General features: G+C 35.2%; 2 protein-coding genes across 8 annotated transcripts in view; one reads left to right on the forward strand and one right to left on the reverse strand.

Annotated features, from left to right (window-relative positions):
- Positions 1 to 19,273, reverse strand: part of ZNF451 (zinc finger protein 451) — a 95,452-nt gene that overhangs the window by 11,157 nt on the left and 65,022 nt on the right. The window contains exons 14-15 of one of the 7 annotated variants that reach the window (XR_004968832.1): positions 12,726 to 12,794; positions 213 to 310 (exon numbers count right to left, since the gene is read on the reverse strand). Coding sequence is in view for 6 of the 7 variants with exons in the window: in XM_036317309.1 (XP_036173202.1) it covers positions 11,981 to 12,111; positions 12,726 to 12,794 (200 nt within the window). In the remaining variant the exon portion in view is untranslated. Of the gene's footprint in view, positions 1 to 212; positions 311 to 2,709; positions 3,541 to 11,170; positions 12,112 to 12,725; positions 12,795 to 19,273 lie in introns of those variants that run through there. The other 6 variants (XM_036317305.1, XM_036317309.1, XM_036317304.1 and 3 more) reach the window with 6 other exon arrangements.
- Positions 14,099 to 14,554, forward strand: LOC118660181 (high mobility group protein B1-like). The gene has a single exon (XM_036317314.1). The coding sequence runs from the start codon at positions 14,099 to 14,101 to the stop codon at positions 14,489 to 14,491; it is 393 nt and encodes a 130-aa protein (XP_036173207.1). The 3' UTR covers positions 14,492 to 14,554.

A 19,273-nucleotide genomic window follows, 5' to 3' on the forward strand; every position in this document is an offset into this window, starting at 1 on the left:
TCCTGTCATGGCACAAACTTGGAATGCAAATATATTTTGTGGATGGTTTAAAAGTCTATCCAGTAATTTCAGAATCATCTTAGGCTCTCTTTTTCTCATATGCCAGATCCAATTCTTAAGTAAATCCCCGCAGCTCTACCTTCAAAATGTATCCAAATTCATCTCCCTGATTTCACTGCCACCACTCTGGTCCCAGCACCACCAATTCTTACCTGTATGATAGATACTGCAGCAGTACCTCCTCTCTGGTCTTCCTGCTTCTACTCTTGCCTCTCAGGTATGCTCTCACTGCATTACTTCAGTAATCCTTCTAAATAAGGCAGAGCACACAACTTATTCTCAGAAACCTTCAATGGCTCCTCATTTGAGTCAAAACCAAGATCTTTAAAAAGGCCTCAGGAACTTCCTCTATTACTCTCCTAGCTCAGTGGTCGGCAAACCGCAGCTCACGAGCCACATGCGGCTCTTTGGCCCCTTGAGTGTGGCTCTTCCACAAAATACCACATGCGGGCGCGCCCGTACAGTGCGATTGAAACTTCGTGGCCCATGCGCAGAAGTCGGTTTTCGGAAAGGAGATAGACGAAACAAGTATACAGGACGAGTGTGGATGGGAGAGTTGGAAGGGGTCGACCTCAGCGAAGTACCTCAATTAGATTGAGGATGTTTTTAGCAAAGGCCAGCTTAGGAGTACCCTAATTAAGTTAATAACAATGTACCTACCTATATAGTTTAAGTTTAAAAAATTTGGCTCTCGAAAGAAATTTCAATCGTCGTACTGTTGATGTTTGGCTCTGTTGGCTGATGAGTTTGCCAACCATTGTCCTACCTCATAAGAGCCTTCCTGCTTTTCTATATATATCAAGCTGACTTTTAGATCTTTTCAACCTCCATCTGGCGTTCTCTTCCTCATACATATTTCCATGGCTCACTCGGTCAACTTCTTCAGGTCTTTGCTCAAGTTCATATGGTCAGGGTCCTTCCAGACCAGCCCACTAAAAATAAGCCTCCCACCCGCACACTGTCTTTCCCCTCCCTATAGTCCTTCATTACACTTATCACCATTGGGTTGGCTCGCTTATTATCTAACACGCTATCCAACCTCCTCTCCTCCAATGTGTGCTCCACAGAGGGGGCTTTGTTTTGCTCACCGATAAATCTCAAGTGCTTAGAACAGTCAGTCGCTGGCAAATAATTAATATTTTGTGAGTGAATGAATGAGTAAATGAATAAAACAAAAAGATAAGCATCTTTGTCAATGTTAGAAACGTTTACTTTGGTAATTTATCCATAACTTTCTGTAATGTTATCCATTGATTAAATCTTCCCTCCCCTTTGTAGCTAAATTCAAATAACAAATTTAAAAATTATTTTTAATTGCTTAACAGGTAAAACACAATCACTGACAATTAATTAAAATATTAAACAATTCAATTACCTTTGTAAGGGTCATGATGAAAAGCTGCTTATAGAGCATCAGTGTACCTCACACCTGACTGTGGCAGCTCTGGCACAAAAGTGTTGTTTCTTCTTCCCCACATCTGTTTAGCCACACTTCTTTCTGGAATGTCCTTTATGCTTCTCACTATTGTGCAAGCTCCTGCAGGTGTCTCTAGCAGCAGTTCTCAACCTGTGGGTCGCAACCCCTTTGGCGGTCGAACGACCCTTTCACAGGGGTCACCTAAGACCATCCTGCATATCAGATATTTACATTACGATTCATAACAGTAGCAACATTACAGTTATGAAGTAGCAACGAAAATAATTTTATGGTTGGGTCACAACATGAGGAATTGTATTTAAAGGGCCAGAAGGTTGAGAACCACTGCCTAAGGTCTGGCTCAAGGACTACCTCCTAAGGCCTTACTTGACCACTTTAACATACAAATTAAAAGCACAACGTAGTCATTTTGGAAAAATGACTGGTAAATTCTCAAGCTATAATCTCTACTTAAAAAATATATACAAGTAGATAGAATAGACCTGATATATATGTATATTATAATATATTTTTATTGATTTCAGAGAGGAGGGGAGAAGAGAGAGACAGAAACATCAATGATGAGAGAGAATCATTGATCCGCTGCCTCCTGTACTCCATACTGGAGATCGAGTCCGCAACCCAGGTATGTGCCCTGACTGGGAATTGAACCGGCGACCTCCTGGTTCATGGGTTGATGCTCAAACACTGAGCCACACTGGCTGGGCTAGACCTGATATCTTAAAAAATAAAAACACAAATTGATTTCCAATGTGGGTTGAAAAGACTATACTGTAAAAAGACTATACTGTAATAAAAAAATATAGCAATGCTATTTCACACTAAAATATGTAACTGCAAAAAAAGAACAAAATTTTAGCCATGACTTTTTTCTTTAAAAAAATTATAGAAAATTTTCAACTTGGTAAGCAATTACTACTCAAAAATTTTGGGGTAACATTTCTGGTCAAATGACATGAAGCATATATATAAAGACAGTATAACAACCCTTCTTAGTCTAATTATGTGATATTTTAATTATTCACAATGGGGACCTCAACATTTAAAAATTAAATACCAAACATAGGAAACTGAAAACAATTTAATGAATAAAAAAATGAAGATACATATGAAATAAAAATTTTAAAGGGTTAAGGAAGATTATTCCTGAGTAGACCTGGAACATTATTTTTTTTAAAGATTATGTTTACACAAATATATAAAAAAGACTATTATTATTAAAAATAAGTTTAATTTTATGCAAGTATTTTGACAACATTCCCTTTAAACAGTAGGTAATGCAAGTCACATAAAAGTCTAAGCAGGTAAAAGGAATAGAAAAGGTTTCTTTTTAATTATTTCAAAGAAATTAGGGTATTCTTTTTATTCCAGCAATGTGCTTCTCTAAGTAAAGCAGGAATTACACCTCTGAGTGAAACCCACAAAGAACAGTGCTCGTAACACTTTTAAACTGTTTCCTCGATTAGTTTCTATTACTGTCTTCTAATAATCATAAACAGAGAAATCAAAGGTAATTATATACATAGATTAGTGCCACATGAGAAGTAGAATTTACAGAAAAACTAATCTATGGCAGCTTTATTTATTTTCATTTTCACTCCTAAAAAAATAAACTAGAATCACCTATACTGTACAAGTAAAGAAATAATGCTATTTGGGAAACATATAAACAATAGTCAAGAGCTTTTCTATTTTTCAATTCTTTTAACCTAAATATAGGAATTCCAAGTTAACTGGGAAACTATCATACCTCTAATAAAATACATAGTTTATATATTTGTATTAACATGTATTTTATTCCTCTACATTTTTTTAAAAAAACACAAAAATACAAAGCAAATATAAAATTTTGGACATGAGAAAGCAAAAAAAGCAGTGTTCCAAATACATCTGTACTAGTTAGTAGATTGCTGGCCTTCTTTAGAAAACAAATTCAAGAATTCATTATCCTGAGTATCTTCAAGGCTACTTGATGCTGTGTGGTAATATCTTTAATTACATTTCCTCAAGGCTTCTTCTAATAGCTTCTTCTAATTCTACATCTGCATTAAAAAACAGAGAATTTTAATATTTAGGGCAGAACACTAATAAAAATGTACTTTATTTAAGTCCCATCAACTACATCTGTCTTTTAAAGATGTAAATGAAAATCAAAATGGAGAAACTTACGGTAACAACTTGGAAGTTTCTCCATAAACTTTGAATATTTCAGAAAATGAGAACCTGGATATAACCTCAAACTGAGTTATAACATATATGAACTTAATGTGCTAAGGAACTTGCAAGTTTTTTCCACTTAGGAATGTAGATAGTTAATAAATCTCTGAAATCACTGATAGGTAGTCACTAAACATTAAAAAAAATCCATGCACTTATTTCCAAAAAGACTTGATGTAATGCATATATGACAAAATAGAAATAGGCAAAACCATGAAATGGTAAAATCTCACAGGCCATTAAAATTTGTTTTAAGCTTCCTAGTCTCTAAGGCAAAGAGTGAAACTCATGACTATATATATAATGTCTTCTGAGAAGCCTATATTAGAGTCCTGGTGCACAAAATTTGTACACGGTTAGGGTCCCTAGGCCTGGCTGGCGATCAGGGGCAATCAGGGCCGATCGGGGCCTTCTGGCTGCCAGACAGGGCCTTTCTTTGTCCCACGCCACCCCCCGGTGGTCAGCGCACATCATAGCAAGCGATCGAACTCCTAGTCGAACTCCCGAGGGGACAATTTGCATATTAGCCTTTTATATATATAGATACACATATGCATTTATTGAACAAATATTATTAAATGCCCACTGTATATCAGGCACAGAAATACAGTAGTGAACAAGAGACATTTTGGGGTTCACAGGTCTCTCCATTTCCTCCTTGAGAATGATGTTAACGACCAGGAGGGTGAAATTAGGTGTCAATTTCTTAGCTTTCCTTAGCCTCTTATACTAGATTTATCTTATCCCACCCAGTAGATTGCCTCTCAAAGCCTACTTGGTTCATAGGACCAGTGATACCTTTAGGATGCAGCTATACATACCTTCCTGAGCTGGGACACTGGTGTTATGTTGTCTGTAGTTTAAAATACTATAAGCTGGTATATACTGTGTTTAAGTTAAACCTAGGTTCTAGGTCAGTGGTTTGCCCTGAGATGAAGAAGTACAAAGAAAAGCCAAAAGGCTCTCAGCAAGGAGAATTAAAATGACAAGATTTATAAAGATATGAAAACTCATTATGAAGTTATAGTAATTAAGAGTGTGGCACTAGTGCAAGAATAGATGAGTAGACCAAAGGAACAGCATAGACATCTCAAAAACAATTTCCATAAATATATGGAAACTTGATTTATAATAAAGGTGGCACTACAGAATGGTGGGAAAAGATGGTCGTTTTAATTTAATAAATGGTGGTGTATCAAAAAACATTATGAAAAAGAATGATAATTTGGAATGTATTAAAATTACTTTTATTCATCAAAAGACACCATTAAGTGAGTAAAAAGGCAAACCATAGAGTGGGAGAAAATATATGCAATACATGAAACTTGTGTACCCAGAAAGAACTGAAAGATTTTTAACCCAGAAAAAGCAATAAAAAAATAATCTAAAAGAAAACTGTCAAAAATTTTGAAAAGGCATTGACAAAACATTGTGTCAAAATGGTAGTGAAATATAACTCAGCAGAAAAAATAGAAATTAAAACCACAAAGAAATACCAGTATGTACCCATCACTAACTAAAATTAAAAAGACTAATTTACTTCAATGATTAGTGAAACCTTAGATCAATGAGAATTCATATACGCTACTGTAAGAAAAGAAATTAGAACAATTACTTTAGAAAAACTATTTGGTATTACCTACTAAAGTTGAACATAAGCAACTAGGTATATATTACCAGAAATGTGGACATACGTACACCAAGAGACATGTACAAGAATGTTCATTTAAGTATTACTTATACTATCTGAAAAGTACAAACCAAATGACTACAAGTAATAAATAAATTGTGATATATACATAAAATAGAATATACAGGTATTGGAAATGAACAAACCAAAACTATATGCTAACATCTGGATGAATCTGTAAAACAATGTTAATTGAAGGCATTCAAACATAAAAGAATATAGACCATGCCTTGTTGTCCAACTATGATGAACACAGTAAATAGAACTAATCTCTAAGATAATTAAGATGTTTGGATTAGCAGAAAAGGATATTAGCAAAGTTACTAGTGTATTTTCACGAACTTACGGATAAATGGATAGAAAACCTCAATAGAGTAATGAAAATTATGAGAAAAAACACAGAACTAACTAGAACTTTCAGAACTGAGAAATACAATATTTGAAATGGAAAATTCACTAGGTGGGTTTAACATTAGAGGCAGCAGAAAAAAGGGTCAATAAAACGGGAAGGTTGAAATTACTGAAAATGAAGAAAAAAGATTGGGAAAAAATGAACAGATGTGTATTTATGCTGTCTAACACGTGTGTAATTGGAGTTCCAAAAGAAAAGGAGATAGAAAGTGAGGCAAAATTGTAAAGAAATGATAACTGGAAATTTCTAAAACCAGGGGGATCCTATAAACTTACAGATACAAGGAGCTAAGAAAACTCCAAGCAGGATAAATAGAAAGACAACTCCACCTAGAGAAACTTTTAAAAACTGCTAAAATCCCAGGACAAAGAGGAAATATTGAAAGCAGCAAAAGGAAAAAAGAAAAAAAGACACGCTATACATAGGGGAATAATAACGCAAGTTAGAGTGATTATCATAAAAAAAACAATGAAGGCCAGAAGACAATGGAATGACATTTTTAAAGAGCTGAAGGGAAAAGTACTAGTCAACCTGAATCCTAAAGTCAGAGAAAATGTCCTTCAAGATTAAAGGAAAAATAAAGATGTTTTCATACAAATGAAATCAGAATATTCATTACTAGCAAAACTGCATCACATAAAATGAAAGGAAGTTCTTTAGGCGGAAGAAAAATAAAACCAGCTAGAACATCTAATCTACTGAATATCACTGGAATAGCACACAAATATTCATATAAAAGAATCCTACAGAAATAAAAATATGTAATAGAATATTATGAATAACTTTACATTGGTACATTTGACAGTTTAGGTAATATGGGTAAATTTCTTGAAAAACAATTCTACAAAACTGACACAAAATCTGAATACTATATTTGTCTATTATATATATATATATGAAAATAAATTTTTTAGCAAAAGAATTATTAGCAAAAGAATTCCTAGAAATTGTCCAGCTAGCAATTTAGTGGTTGAGCATCAACCTGTGAACCAGGAGGTCGTAGTTCGATTCCTAGTCAGGGCACATGCCAGGGTTGTGGGCTCAGTCCCCAGTGTGGGGTGTGCAGGAGGCAGCTGATCAATGACTCTCTCTCCTCATTGATGTTTCTCTCTCTCTCTTCCTCTCTAAAATCAATAAAATTATTTAAAAGAATAAAAGAATTCCTAGAAATAAACTCCACCCAAGATAGTTGCACCAGTGAATTCTATAAAACTTTTAAAGAAGAGATAAAATCAGTCTTCGGAGTAAATTCAACAAAATGGCAGCTCCAAAAATCCATCCCTGCACAGAAACATTGAAACGCAAGCAGAAACCATCAGAAACAACTTTGTCAAAAGTCTGGAAAACACTTAAAGGTTCACAGCAATGAAGCAGATACTGGCATTTTTACTTGCCTTTTCCCCACTACCTCCTTGTTTGGGACCCTAGTCCGTTATTCCAGATGGAGCACAGTAGAATTTACTCACAAATTATTGTGTTTGTGTTCTAATCTGTCTGGGGGCTACCTGAAGGAATGACATAAGGCATTCATCTCTATTTTGTCTAGCTCAGAACCCACTCAGGACAGAAAAGCAGCAGGCATTGCACAACATTGTAAGGTTAAAAAAAAAAAACACAGACTGGGCAAAAGATTATGGTTGAGACTGTTTAATACCTAGGAGGAAAAGCCGTTAAGAAAATTTCTTCAAGAAATTAGGGCATTCAAAAGCACTTATGTGTACTGAGGAATTTATGAAGCCAGGCACATGCTCAGGACAGGGTGCATGCTCAGGAGACCCTAAACTTTCACTGTACGCTCAGTGAGGGGCCCCAACACCGTGCCAATATGTAAAGACGGGAGAGATTTTTTTTTTTCAGTTCCTGGTCTTCAAGGAAATCTCTGTCAAAATACTAGCTGAACACACGCTAATGGAACAGAGGTTTCAGTAACCAGACATGACAAAGAATATTGTTTTTACAAAAATGGTTGGGAAAACTGCAACCTTCAATAATCAAGAACAGCAAACTCTGGAATCAGATTTCCAGAAGTACTACATTATAATATTTGCATACCCAGTTTTCAACAACAACAAAAACACAAAGAATACAAAGAAACAGGAAAGTATGTCCCATTTAAAGAGGAAAAAAACTGAGTTAAACTGCCCTGAGGAAGCCTAGACATTGAACTTACTAGCCAAAGACTTTAAATCAACTTAAATATGTTGTAAGCAATAAAGTAAACCATGGACAAAGGAAACCAGGAAAATAAAGTTATTTAAAAAATGTTATTTCATAATTTCTCTCTATTGATATTCTGGAGCTAAAAAGTACAACTAAAATGAAAACTTCATTACAGGAGTTTAACAAATTTAAGTAGGGGGGAAATATCCAAATTTGATGAACGATATAAATCTATATATCCAAGAAGCTCAACAAACTCCAAGCAGGAGAAACTCAAAGATCCACACTGAGACAACATTATAGTCGAACTGTCAAAAGCTAAAAATAAAAGCAGCAAGAGAGAAGCAATTTCTTACATGTAAGACATCCTCAATAAGATTAATAGCTCTTCTCACCAAACACAATGGAGGCCAAAAGTCAGTGAGATAACAAATTTACTAACATATTTACTACAACATTTTGTTGTAGTAAAGTACTGAAAGAAAAGGGAAAAAAAAGTCTATATCCAGCAACACTATTCTTGAAGAATGGAGGAGAAATTAAGACATTCCCAGATAAATAAAAGCTAAGTGAGTCTACTAGTAGACCTGCCCTAAAAAAAACCCTAACAGAAACCCTTCAGATTGAAACAAAAGAACAATAGACAGTAATTGAAGCTATATGAACAAATAAAGACACTTGTAGGAAGTATGTCTTTGTTTTTTTCTGTGGCTAAGTCTATGTTTCTCCTTATCTCCTTTGTCTCTGGCTTCATTTCATTCTCTTTGAAAGAGAGGTAATTATGGCAATAAAAAAGAATACTGTAATAGGAATTAGAAGACCTATATATAAGTCATGCCCCAATCACTTTGAATCTGTGAATCTGAAGGCAAATAACTTAATGTTTAGAGCAGCAATTTTCAACCAGTGTGTTGCAAAAAATTTGAAACATGCAATACCTATTAAGTCAGGGGCACTGACCTCTTTTCCCTTAGGTTGTCAAATAAAAAAATGACAACAGCCAACACAATAGCCCTCTGGTGTGAATGGAACAAAATTATGGCTTTTCGGGGGGGGGGGGGGGGGGCGGAATCAGATTGGCAAAAAAACGTTTTTTGGTGTGTCACAGATTTTTAGTAATTAGTTTATGTGTGCCAGAGATGAAAAAGGTTGAAAATTGCTGGTTTAGAGAGCTAAGTTTTTATGTAAAATGAATGTTTTGCCTTTTACAAAATTTTTTTAAGATTAAGAGCAGTTGCAAAAGTATTAAATTTTTCATAAACATTAACTGAATTAAAAAATGAACACACTACTCTCTTAGCCTTTCTTTGGTCTTTAAACTGGCCACATATGGTGTTTTACTATTTATATTATAATATTAATAATTACATTGATAACTTATTAATTGAAGGAACTCTTAAGGCAAACTGCTGACATTTACAGAAAGGCGGTTTTGCACTGGCAACCACACACATGATGCTGTCCTCTTTCTATTTTAGTGATTTGAGTCAGAATACCTCTGTTAAGTAGGCTTATTTACAGCAAACCTCAGATTTGGTGAGTAATGATGATAATAATAATAATGATCAAAATCATAATAATAGCCATAGCAATCAATACCATGTGTCAAGTTATTCGAATAAAATAGGTATACCAGTATTCCCTTTTTTATTTTGTGTGGGGGGGTTTTAAATCCTCACCTAAGGATATTTTTCCATTGATTTTCAGAGAGAGTGGAAGAGAGAAAGACAGAGAGAAATATTGATGTGAGAGAAACACATCGATTGGTTGCTTCCTGCATGCACTCTAACCAGGGTCGGGCCCGGGCCGGGGAGGAGCCTGCAACCGAGGGACATACCCTTGACCAGAATCGAACAAGGGACACTTTGGTCCGCAGGCCGACACTATCCACAGAATCAAACCAGCTAGGGCAGTATTCCCTTTTTTAAATGAGGAAACTGACACAAATGAAGTTAAGTGACTTGCCCAATAGTACATAACTTATAAGTGGCAGGGCTGAGTTTTAACCCAGGCAGCCCAAGTCCAAAATCTGCACTGTTCACCACACTATTTGGGCTCTATTTCCTATCTGGTATACAAAAAAGTTACTATCTTTATGATTGGCCTGGGTAGTCAGAGACTGATTAGTCTATTGAGAAAACAAAAAATATGACAAGTCATGGCGGGGGCAGGTGGGAATAGGGGAGCTACCTTTCCCCAAGGTAAAAAGCCACATGCAAATTTATCCTGACTTCTACCACCATTTGTCAGGCATGTATTTTACAGTGTTGTGTTAGGAAGGGAAAGAGAGACTTGAGAAGTTATTTTGTTTGAGTTTTGCTATCAGGTCTGGACCAGAACATCACTTTGCTTTCATGGTACTAGGTTAGCAAAATCACCTAAATTCTCCCCAACCAAATGGCCTCAGTCTTAATTTCCCTTATCCAATTACAGAGAGATGAGTCTTGGCAGCTCTAACATGCTTTAAGTTTCTTATAAGTTTATTCATTCAATTTAGTGCCAAACACTGTGTTAGATGCTGTTGAAATAAAGATAAATAAAATATGATCCTATTACCCCTTGAGGAGCTCATAGTTCAAAGAAGATGAGAGACACAGATATGTTTATTACTTTTAGAGAGAGGGGGAGGGAAAGAGAAAGAGAAACATCAATGTGAGAGAGAACATCTACTGGTTGCCTTCTATATGTGTGCCAACTGGGGATTGAACCTGCAACCTTTAGGTATATGGGAAGACGCTCTAATCATCTGAGCCATGCTGGCTTTGGTCAGACCAAAATTTTTTTTAAGCCACTTGGTATGGTACAGAGTGAGCCTAGAGGAAGCAGGAGTTAGCGCTCTCTAAAGATGGAAAATTTAGGAGAGGCATTGACCATATAAAATTGCTTACACAAATGATAATTATATATGATTCAACCTAAGAGTTAACATTTGAGCTAGTTCCTGTTGGGTAAAAGAAGAAGGGAAAGTAAGGGTATTAGAGGAGAGTGCAGAGGAGATCAGATTCCTTAACTTACATGGAACACTGTACGCTTCTCACTTTTATTATGTATAATAAATATAATAATGTATATAATAATTATGTACAATAAAATATATGTATAGCAGCAAGAAATGAAAGACAACACACACATAACAACACCCTTTTGATTTTTCTTTATACTTTAAAAGTATAAAGTACCTTTTCTTTCATCCTTTAATGATAATCCATTTTCAAACTAAGGAATCACAAAAATGTAAAACCTCTCCAAATCTCCAAACCATATAATACATTACATAGATTATGCTAGAAATTCTGATACATATTCAGTTTTTATACATCTCAGAATTTTCTGGATTAGCTAGGAGCCCACAAAACTGTAAAGGCTCCCCAAATGTGGTTATTTAAAAGTTACAATTTTGTCTGGCATTTTCTATGGGACTGGTGTGTGTGGCAAATAAAGGTTGCAAAGTCTGAACTATGTAGATGCTCAATGGTGTTTATCTTGTAATGTCCTTGATACATAACTTAGCAGTTTTTATTTAAAAATCATAAAAGTTCTTTCATTTGTTTAACTCATTATTATGTGGCTGCTATGCACTAAGCTAGTCCTTTGAAAGACCAAGATGGGGATAACAACTTGTCAAAAAGCTTGCTTCCAATTAGGCTGCAGATTTACTTTGCTGAACCAGTAATTCTGGCTACAAGAGAGAGGTTCATTTTCTACTTCATTAAATGGATGAATCAACTCCACTGCCAGACTCAGATTCCCAAATTCCTAAGAGTACAAAGCTCTAGTATGGTCTCAAACTAATTTCATTACATGAGAGATCAAGCAAATACATAGAAAACAGATCAGTTAGGCCACTGTGTGTGCTTGTGTAGCCACATTTCCCTCCGTACGTTCGAAATTGCCACATTCTCACTCCTACTGTTGTCCTTTATGTCGAAGATACCAATGTAAAGTATCAGTGAAGCTTAAAGTATTTTCAAAAATCCGTTGTTTCATTTATTCCTGTGATTATTTAAAATGAGTATATGATGGAAAAGCCAAAGTAAAAAAATGGGCATATGACATAGACAAATAGTGGTATAGTCAGTAAATTATTTGTTGTAAAGTTCTCTTTAACCTGTGAAAGGAAATATGTAGATTTTCCTTTAAAAAGAGGGAAAATTTTTAATTATAGAAACAGCCCATTAATATTTAGACACAGCCCATTAATTATAGAAACAGCCCATTAATATTTAGACGTAAGAGTTTGCTTTCATAGTTCTGCAAAACTTTTAATAAAACTTTTAATCTACTCAAAGTAAAAATTAGGAAATCAAAATTTTCTCTAAGCCCAGGGGTTAGCAAACTTTTCCTGCAAAGGGTCAGAAAATAATTATTTTAGGCTATGGCAGGGATGGGGGGTAGTCTATACTGTTTGTGTCACAACTACTCAACCTTGCTCTTGCAATGTAATAGCCACAACACAGTCAATACTTAACAGGAGTGTATCCTAATAAAACTATTTAAAAACTAGGTAGTGAACTGGCTTTGGTCCAAGGGCCATAATTGGCTGATTCTTGTTCTTGTCTCCTAAGTTAGTATTACACCTAAATCATCTTACATGAGAAAATGCAAACTATCCTTTGAATGAGGAAATAACTATTTTTAAGCTGAGGGGAAGGAGGGAATAGGGGGGAATGAACAGGTGAGAGGAGAAAATAAAAAACCAGATGAGATACACTCAAGAAGGGAAAGGATTAATTATTCCATTAGGTTACCTTCTGTGGATCTGAATTCTTCTTCCATTGGAGTAGTTTTTATACCCAGGTTGTCATCACTGTCACATTCTATAAGGCAGAATCAATAAATGCAAATGAATTTCTGAAGAAGTTATTGTGCCATAATTTATGTATTCTCAAACAACATTTATCAATGACTTCTCCCATACCCATGCTTACTAATTATCATCCATTAGAACACCAATTTCCCTTTAGGTTTGTTGTTGTTGTTGTTGTTTATTTTTTTTAAATGATTATCAAATTACATTACATAAATCAAGAATAAAATAAAAACTAATGAAATAGGCAATTCAATTTTAGTTCTATAGTCAAAGAATTATTTGAAAAAATTCTTTTAACATAACTATTGAATAGAAAATTCTAGTATTTAAAAAAACTAAATTATAAGATACCAGTAAACTCCAAAGTTTCACTTGCATGAAATCATCTGACAACCTTGGTGCCATATAAAATTCTCCTATATTTTGAAAATCATATGCATTCACCTCTATAGAGACCAGAGAATTAACAATGCCTCTGCATGGGACAAACTTACTCAACTCATGTCTTATATGCTTTTATAATGAGAGCTAAGGCTTTATGAAAATGATATGACTGACCAGATATTGCCAACATCACTTCAAATTTGAACCATAGTGTATCAATGACCTAATATTTGGCTTTTTACTTTAACTACATTCACACACACACACACACACACACAGACAAAAGTAAGTTTATAGTTGTGAGTATACAAAACAATTTATTCTTGTATTATTATTTATTAATTATTTTCCATATGAACAACTGTAAACCAACTTTTGCCCCACCCTGTATATAGCTCAGAATGATGGCATCAGGGTTTAAATACATAAATACAAGTCAAATGGACATATTTGCTTCTCTAGAAATACTTAAAAACTTAAAATATACATTTAAAAGTTAAAGACTTGTAATTGTTTATAAATAAAAATCACTGCATATCCCTTATATTCCTTTGCTGCAAAAACTTGTTATTAGAAGTTATCTTTTGCCATTCCAGCAAAAATACTATTGCTTTTTCTACATTCTGTTATATGCACCTGATACTTCAAATATTCCAAGCAATATTTTAGGAAAATAAAACATTACAGTTACAACTTGAAGAATAACAAATTAAGTTTAAAACATTAGGTACAAAGATAAAATACCCAAGCTTTCTGCTATCATAATTCAAAGTCAAGGCCTGTCAAAAGCAGAATGTCTTAACTGGTCTAAACAATTCATCATTGCAGCCATTGCAGGACATGAGCTCCACAGAGACAGTGCTGGGTCAAGCGTGAGCAGGACAGGCACTGGGAGACTCTGTGCTCACTGAGGAAAAGTAACTAGTCATGGGTAAAGGGGCTCATAAGAAGCCGAGAGGCAAAATGTCATCTGCTTTCTCTGTGCAAACCTGCCTGGAGGAGCACAAGCAGCAGCACCCAGATGCTTCCGTCAACTTCTCAGAGTTTTCTAAGAAGTGCTCAGAGAGGTGGAAGACCATGTCTGCTAAAGAGAAAGGAAAATTTGAAGACATGGCCAAAGGTGGGCAGGCCCATTATAAAAGAGAAATGAAAACTCGTATCTCTCCTAAAAGGGAAACCAAAAAGCAATTCAAAGATCCCAAAGCACCTAAGAGGCCTCCTTTGGCCTTTCTCTTGTTTTGTTCTGAATATTATCCGAAAACAAAAGGAGAGCTCCTGGCCTCCATTGGTGATGTTGCAAAGAAGCTGGGAGAGGTGTGAAGTAACACTGCTGGAGGTGACAAGTAGCCTGATGAAAACAAAGGTGGCTAAACTGAAACATGGAAAGGATATTGCTGCATTCAAAGCTAAAGGAAAACCTGATTGAAAAAAGCAAGAAAAAGAAGGAAGAGGAGGAAGATGAAGAGAATGAGGAGGAAGATGAATCAGTTGGTTCTAGCAGTTTTTTTTTCCTCGTCTATAAAGCATTTAACCCCCTTATATACAATTCACCCCTTTTTTTTAATCGAAATGTAGGGCTGTGTAAAATTTGTTTTTAAACTGTATAGTGTCTCTTTTAACACACCACTACATATGTCTTTAGACAGCCCTGGTCCTGGTGGCATTCTGACATTCTGAATGCTTTGCTGCTGACATTCTGAATGCTTGATACTAAGCTTAGTTTGTTACTAGTTTGCAAAAATTAAAAATGATTTCCTCTCCTCAATCAGCTCTACCAGTAGTAGAGAATTTCATCCTATTTTCAGAACTTTGAACAGAATTACAGCATATAGATTTTAGAGATGGTGTCCAAAGAAACAACATATAATTTCATTAACAGGCTGAGGAAACAACAGGCAGGTAGACTTTTAGAATGAAGTTCAACCATTGTTTTACATAATGCCTGTTCCATAGAGCTTGATGCTACTTCAGTCATCTGTACTTTCATAGCATGAGTGAACTTTTATGTTCAATTTTTAATAAGGCTTTTAAAATCTATGTAACAGATATGATTCTGTACATACCAACTATGCTTAATACCTAACCCCATTCATTCCCAAAGAAAGTAGATACAACAAAGTAGATACAACAATGTCCTAGGTCCATAAACCAGAAAGACCAAGAAGAGTATTCAGATTCAACAAGAATTTTCTTAAAGCATAGTAAACTGTGTTCTCAACTTGAATTCACTAGTATAACAAACAGCCTATGCTCAAATTCACTTTTGCATTACCTCAGAAAAAATATTCTAGGTAATACTTTGCATAAAATTGCAAAGAGGATGTTTAATTTATGTAAGAATGATAAAGTATTAAATATATAAAACAATGTCTTTAAAAAGAAAATCTGACATTAATCAAGTTAATGTTCTTCCACTAAGCCACAAGATATGGTCAAGTTCTTTTATATAAACAGATCATTAAGAGCCCACAAAATTTTTTATATAAGCAATGAAACAGTAAAAAATAGTAATTCAGAAATTCAATCAACACATTTGTCTAAGGTAGGTGTAATAATCTAACACTTTGGAAAATAAAACCAAACAAGAAACTCTTAAAATATGTGTGGTCAGTGTAGTAAGAACAAGAAGCATAGTCGTTTCATCTTAGGAGAATGATTTACAAGCATGGGAGCAACATCATACAAGGCAAATGAAAAGTGGTGCTTGCATGGCTTCTATAACTCAGCATGCACTCATCACATTGAGATTGCATTTCTACAGTCACAAGAAAAGAAAATGGGGCTTATTTGTTAAATTATGAGACAAAAGATCCCAGGGATCTTATAATGCTGATCACTTCCCTTGGCTATGATTGACATATAATCAGCTTACTTTTTTAATTACCAGAATCCAAAATCAAATCTCTTTATCTTCTGAAAACAAAACCCCACATCTTCCTGAATGTTATTTAAAAAAAAAAAAAAACACCTCTATTTGATGTCTTTACCAAATTGATTCTGCAAATGTTGTCAGACTGCGGCAGAAAGACTCTCATTATCTTCACTCTTCCAGGATATGTTGAGAGACAATAATTCACTGGAGTCTCTCTATACCATAAAATTAGGCATTTGTATTGGTGATACTGATGGGGGGTAAAAACACATGTGTCCACATGTAGCTTTCTGGACCCCTGCTTCCTCATCTATAAAATGGGGTACTTAACACATCACTCATAATGTTGCAAAGAGGATTAAACAACATGTGGAAGAAGTTCTTTAAACATATTCTAACACTACAAATATAAAAAGCAGCTAGCCTGATGGCTGGCACATAATAGGTCCTCAATAAAGGTTAGTTTCCTTACTCTTCTCTGAAACAACATTTATGTGACAAGTGATATTTGCACCTTTGAAACATGAGGCTTAAATTAACATATATTTGTGAGGAAAAAATGTAAAAGGTCTAAAAGAGCCTCTACCTGGCTCCTCTAATTAGGATCCATGTATCTTGGCAAATTTTTTAAAAAAGTGAAGTACATTATAAAATAAAATTAATGAAGGATAAGGGGGCCAACGGTGTTAATTAAGACAGATTAATATTCTAAAATATCTCTATAATGATATAAGTATTTTTATATATCATAGCTGTAATAAAAATGTTAGTACTAAAACTCTGATGCTTAGGAGGAGAGAGAATTTACAGGCTAAAAACCATGACGTATTTAAATCTCAAAATTAGTATAAAGGCTCACTTTGCTACAAAGAGTAACTGATTTAGCTTAACTAACCAAGTCAGAGAACCAAAAATGTACCAGTAGTAAAGCTGCTTACCTACCTGTTCCCTTCCTACCAAGCAAAAGAGTGGTACCTTATGGCCAAATGACTGGACATCTATATATGAAACCAGCAACTCCAAATCTCTCTACTTTTACTGAAATAAGTACCTCCTGAAAAAATTTTCAATTAACTGAAAAATTGGCAAAGATTAAATTCTCAAAGTATTAAATATCATATGATCACTGATTCTCATGACACTATTTAACAGATTCTTCCTGTTATACAAAACCACTTTCTGGTCCTAATAATGAAACATGTCTGAAAAGTTAGAGAATAAGAGGTTCAAACTTATATCATTTGTCTATAGTATGGTGATTTAAAAACCCAAAAAGTTGCCAGATTGCTTATAAAATAATGATAAACATGTGAGAACTTCTATTGTATGTTACTTATAGTATGAACTTTTGTCATATTCTAAAATAAGAGTTGTATGGGTTGGTTAGTTTGTTGGTAACCAGAAATTTTGAGACCACAAATCCCCTGAAACTGTATGTGATTTTGTATATACATGTTTGCTTTTATGGAAAGAGGCTTTGGTCAGATTCTCAAAAAGACTCACTGATTCTGCCCAGAAAACCACACTGTGTTAAGAGACTGGTTGCCAAATCTGAACATGGGAACACTATGCTAAGAAGCTAGATGAAGAAGCGATCCTGGCATTCTTGTGGTAACCAAAATTACCCTAAAGGCACAACAAGAGTTACCATATTTATGGACATTGATTTTCTAAATCACAATCCATATAAAGACCACAATCCTTAATAGAAACTATTACTCTACTATTCAAAAAGCCATTTGTTAGGAAATGTGATAAAGTTATCCAAGAAAGTGATTGTTCTTTGAGTTTATTACTACATTAGGTCCCCCGTATCCACGGTTTTACTTTCTGTGGTTTCAGTTACGTGTGGTCCACCATGGTTCAAAAATATTAAATGAGCCGAACCGGTTTGGCTCAGTGGATAGAGCGTCGGCCTGCGGACTCAAGGGTCCCAGGTTCGATTCCGGTCGGGGGCATGTACCTTGGTAGCGGGCACATCCCCACTGGGGGGCGTGCAGGAGGCAGCTGGTTGATCTCTCTCATCGATGTTTCTGACTCTCTGTCCCTCTCCCTTCCTCTCTGTAAAAAAATCAATAAAATATATTTTTAAAAAAATTTTAAATGAAAAATTCCAAAAATAAACCATTAATAATAGGTTTTAAATTGTGTACTATTCTGTGTACCATGATGAAATCTCATGCCATCCAGTTCCATCCCCACCCAGGACATGAATCATCCCTTGTCCGGTGTCTACACTGTACAGTTGACCCTTGAGCAACACTGGTTTGAACTACATAGGTCCACTTATATATGGACGTTTTCAACTGACCTTCAAGGGTCTACCCTGTGGTAGGGAATCTATATTTAGAAGACTGACTGTAGTTATATGCAGGTTTTTGTGCAAGAGGTCAGTAACCCTAACCCCTGCATTGTGCAAAGGACAACTGTATATATATGCTGTTAGTCACTTAGTAGCTGTCGTGGTTATCAGATTAACTGTCAGGTACCTCATAGTACTTGTGTTCAAGTCACCCTTATTTTAGTTAATAATGGCCCCAAAGCTTGAATGGCAATGCTGGCAATTTGGATATGCCAAAGAGGAGCCATAAAGTGTTCTCTTTAAGTGAAAAGTTTATGTATTTTATAAAAACACAGTATATATTGGGTTTGGTATTGTCTGCAGTTCCAGGCATCCACTGGCAGTCTTAGAAAGCATCCCCACAGGGGGGGTGGGGGAGGGAAGGAGGTACTATTGCATAAGTTCACTATCAGGCAATTTGATGTCTTTAAGTTGTTCATGAAGAAAAAAATTGTGTCTTCAATCAGGTAACTGAATACTATGATTGAGCATAACTTATTTTTTTGAATTTTAGAATTACAAAAGCATCTTTAAATTTAGATCTAAATAAAATATGATTTAAGGACATATTTCTTTGGCTACTTAATATTAATAATTTTCATGACTTAAAATGTAGTTGCCATGACACATGAAAAGATGCTCAACATCACTAATCATTAAGGAAATACAACTCAAAACTACAGTGAGATACCACTTTACACCCTTTAGGATGGCTTCTATCAAACACAAATAAACAAAAAGGAGAAAATAGCCCTGGCTGGTTTGGCTCAGTAGATAGAGGGTTGGCCTGGTTGAAGGGTCCCAGGTTCAATTCTGGTCAAGGGTACATGTCCGGGTTGTGGGTTTAATCCTCAGTAGGGGGAGAACAGGAGGCAGGAGGCAGCCGATC

The sequence above is a fragment of the Myotis myotis genome, unplaced genomic scaffold, assembly GCF_014108235.1.
Source record: "Myotis myotis isolate mMyoMyo1 unplaced genomic scaffold, mMyoMyo1.p scaffold_m19_p_7, whole genome shotgun sequence".
NCBI classification, from domain to species: Eukaryota; Metazoa; Chordata; class Mammalia; order Chiroptera; family Vespertilionidae; genus Myotis; species Myotis myotis.

Coding starts and splice junctions, on each gene's coding strand:
- LOC118660181 (XM_036317314.1), top strand. CDS start 14,099: ATGGGTAAAGGGGCTCATAAGAAGCCGAGAGGCAAAATGTCATCTGCT.